General features: G+C 53.2%; 2 protein-coding genes across 4 annotated transcripts; one reads left to right on the top strand and one right to left on the bottom strand.

The window, feature by feature from the left end:
* Positions 1-521, bottom strand: KVP18_005169 (uncharacterized protein; the record flags this gene model as incomplete). Its single annotated transcript, XM_067949546.1, has 2 exons — positions 1-469; positions 498-521. Coding segments are annotated over 2 exons (493 nt in total), but the record flags the coding sequence as incomplete, so codon positions are not given.
* Positions 522-746: 225 nt separating this feature from the next.
* Positions 747-2,242, top strand: KVP18_002161 (uncharacterized protein; the record flags this gene model as incomplete). 3 transcript variants are annotated; one of them, XM_067952846.1, is made up of 6 exons in its annotated part: positions 747-1,138; positions 1,165-1,273; positions 1,302-1,359; positions 1,388-1,532; positions 1,559-1,834; positions 1,861-2,242. In XM_067952846.1, the coding sequence occupies 6 exons, from the start codon at positions 747-749 to the stop codon at positions 2,240-2,242; spliced, it is 1,362 nt and encodes a 453-aa protein (XP_067809269.1). The 3 variants fall into 3 exon arrangements, with proteins under 3 accessions (XP_067809269.1, XP_067809270.1, XP_067809268.1); XM_067952847.1 differs by lacking the exons at positions 1,165-1,273; positions 1,302-1,359; positions 1,388-1,532; positions 1,559-1,834; positions 1,861-2,242 and having other exon boundaries at positions 747-1,142; XM_067952845.1 differs by lacking the exons at positions 747-1,138; positions 1,165-1,273; positions 1,302-1,359; positions 1,388-1,532; positions 1,861-2,242 and having other exon boundaries at positions 1,596-1,838.
* Between the last annotated feature and the right edge of the window lie 254 nt (positions 2,243-2,496).

Genomic DNA, 2,496 nt, shown 5'->3' with positions numbered 1-2,496 from the left:
GTAGAATTCGATCGGGAAACTCCTCATTGATCTTCGAAATCAGCAGTGTTCCCATGCCTGAGCCTGTGCCCCCACCCAAGGACTGGGTCACCTGGAAGCCCTGTAAGCAATCGCAAGCCTCAGCCTCCTTGCGGACAACATCCAGGACCGATTCTATCAGTTCACAGCCTTCGGTGTAGTGGCCGCGAGCCCAGTTGTTACCCGCCCCAGACTGACCGAAGATGAAATTATCTGGTCGGAACAGGGCTCCATACTCGGAGTTCTTCACCGCGTCCATTGTGCCCGGCTCCAGATCTAGCAGTACCGCTCGCGGAACATAGCGAGCGTTCGCCGCTTCAGTGTAGAATACCTCTATGCGATCCAACTGTTGCTCATTGGATCCGATGTACTGTCCGTCAGGGGAGATACCATGCTCATTAGAAATCACTTCCCAGAACTTCGATCCGATCTGATTTCCGCACTGCCCGACCTGCGTTCCGAAGATCTTCTGAACTCACTTGAATGTGGACGATCTCCCTCATGTTACTAATATCGACGCACGAAGAACGAAATGTGGTATTTGTGACCCACAAATATGCTCTGCACAATTTTGGGCGCGAGGGATCACATTTGATGTTTTTGGAGCTAGTCGTTCTGTTCACCCTGGCACTCGGCTGCCCCAACTATGGTACCTACAGCACTCTACGCACGCGAGCTCTGGTGGGGCACTATAGTCAGATCACCAGCAAAATGCAGATGCTGGCAGCATGCCCGCGATGCGCCCCGTCCGCGTCGGACTCGCTCTCACAGTGTGGAAGGTGCATGGCATCGACTACAAGAAAGGTGAGCTTACGCTGACAGTGTGGCTAAAAATGTACTGGGCTGACCCCCGGCTGGCATATGAGTCCTACGACCTAGTCCCTGATTGGGACTCGGCAACCATGAACGTCGGCGCGCCCCTGGAGTCCGTCTGGTACCCAGACGTGCAGCTGAATGAGGTCAGCTCCGACGTCCTGCAGGAGGAAACCAACTTCGTTTACGGAGTCTCCATCTACGACCGGCACTTCATGGAGGCAAAGAAGTGGAATGTTGCGTGGTCTCGGCAGCTGGTTCTCACGGCTTCATGTTCGTTGTACCTTGCCGCTTTCCCTTTTGATGCGTGAGCCACGGGACATACAACCACAGCCAATACTGCACCCTCAGCTTCAGTTCCTGGAAGTACTCCAGTGTGCACATCCGCATAACCGAACCGCTGCAGGGGATGCCGACGCCAGTGGTGGTGCAAGAGAACTACGTGCGAAAAGCCAGCCATCCGAACGCAGGGACTCAAATACGCGCTGGACGACTCCAGCTTCATACTCCGCACAATTAACATGACCTGTAGGAAGAGCAAGCATCGCTGACGCAGTGGGCTGGGACACGGAAAGAGGCGGAGGTCTGTACTATTTTATGACGTTGAAGCGCTCCTCGAGGTACTACATTTGCAACATTGTCTGGCCACTCTGGGTGGTGACGCACTTCGCTTACCTCGCCTTTTTTCTGCGCATAGACCTGTGAGTTCCCGGGACGCTGAGCACAGCTACGATCGTGTTTTCCTGGCACTCTCATGCCTCCTCATGTCCTTTTCTGTGGTGTTCCTCACAAGTGAGTCCCGTGGAATACTGGGAGACGATACGTGGCTGGACGAGTTTCAAACTGGGTGCATCGCCTTATGTTTAGTTCCAGCTGTGGAAACGGTACTGGTGTCTCGTATCCGGGCTTCGCTGGTTAAACCAACCGACCACGACAGTAGCAGCATGATGGTCACGTCTCCATGGTCGCCGTTGATTGTTATGGTACACTGCAAGCGGTCCGAGTGAGATGTGGGCAGTCTTAAAACAGTCGCTTGGAGAGCAAAGGGAGTTATGTATCAGAGGCCATTGAGACTTTGAAGGAGAATTTCTCCAAAGCTGGCATCTGCCACAGAGATAGCGCATTTCTCCTGTCGCCAGCGAATGTTCATGAGAGCTCCAAGCCTTGGCGTCTACCTCGCATCCACGAGGACGAGCCCTTAGTCACACAGCAGGAGTTGCTGGATGTAGTGGACTACTGCGACGAAATCATGCAAGTTGTCTACCCTGGACTCTGTGTCGCCATGATTGGTAATTGCCTTCGCAGAATGGATGCCTTCCCAGGCCGCCCAGTAAGGGACATGTTTCTGAGGTGGGACGCAGGGCGAGTCTCGGAGTCAGCGATGGGAGCGCCACAATGTTTTGCATCCTGATCTCCATATCTACCTACGGGTTATGGATATACGCAACTTTCAAAGTCGTGAGTCATGTGAGGTTTCCAAAAGAAGTTCCGACGAGTCTCAGGATTTGGGGGCCCAATAGAATTATTCCGTCGTTACGCAAACTGACTACCGTATTTTCGCTTCGGTCTTCGTTACGGACAGAATTCCGTTTTGTCTCAGAATGCGTTCCAAAAAGCGCGATTTATGACTCCCAATGGCCCCCAAAACCCGACAGATTCAAGAGC

The sequence above is a fragment of a genome (assembly GCF_019968955.1).
Source record: "MAG: Porospora cf. gigantea A chromosome Unknown PgA_NODE_3706_length_2496_cov_376.966, whole genome shotgun sequence".
Lineage (NCBI taxonomy): Eukaryota > Apicomplexa > Conoidasida > Eugregarinorida > Porosporidae > Porospora > Porospora cf. gigantea A.
Note: the sequence above shows the minus strand (reverse complement) of the source record. Positions and strands in the feature narration are given on the sequence as shown.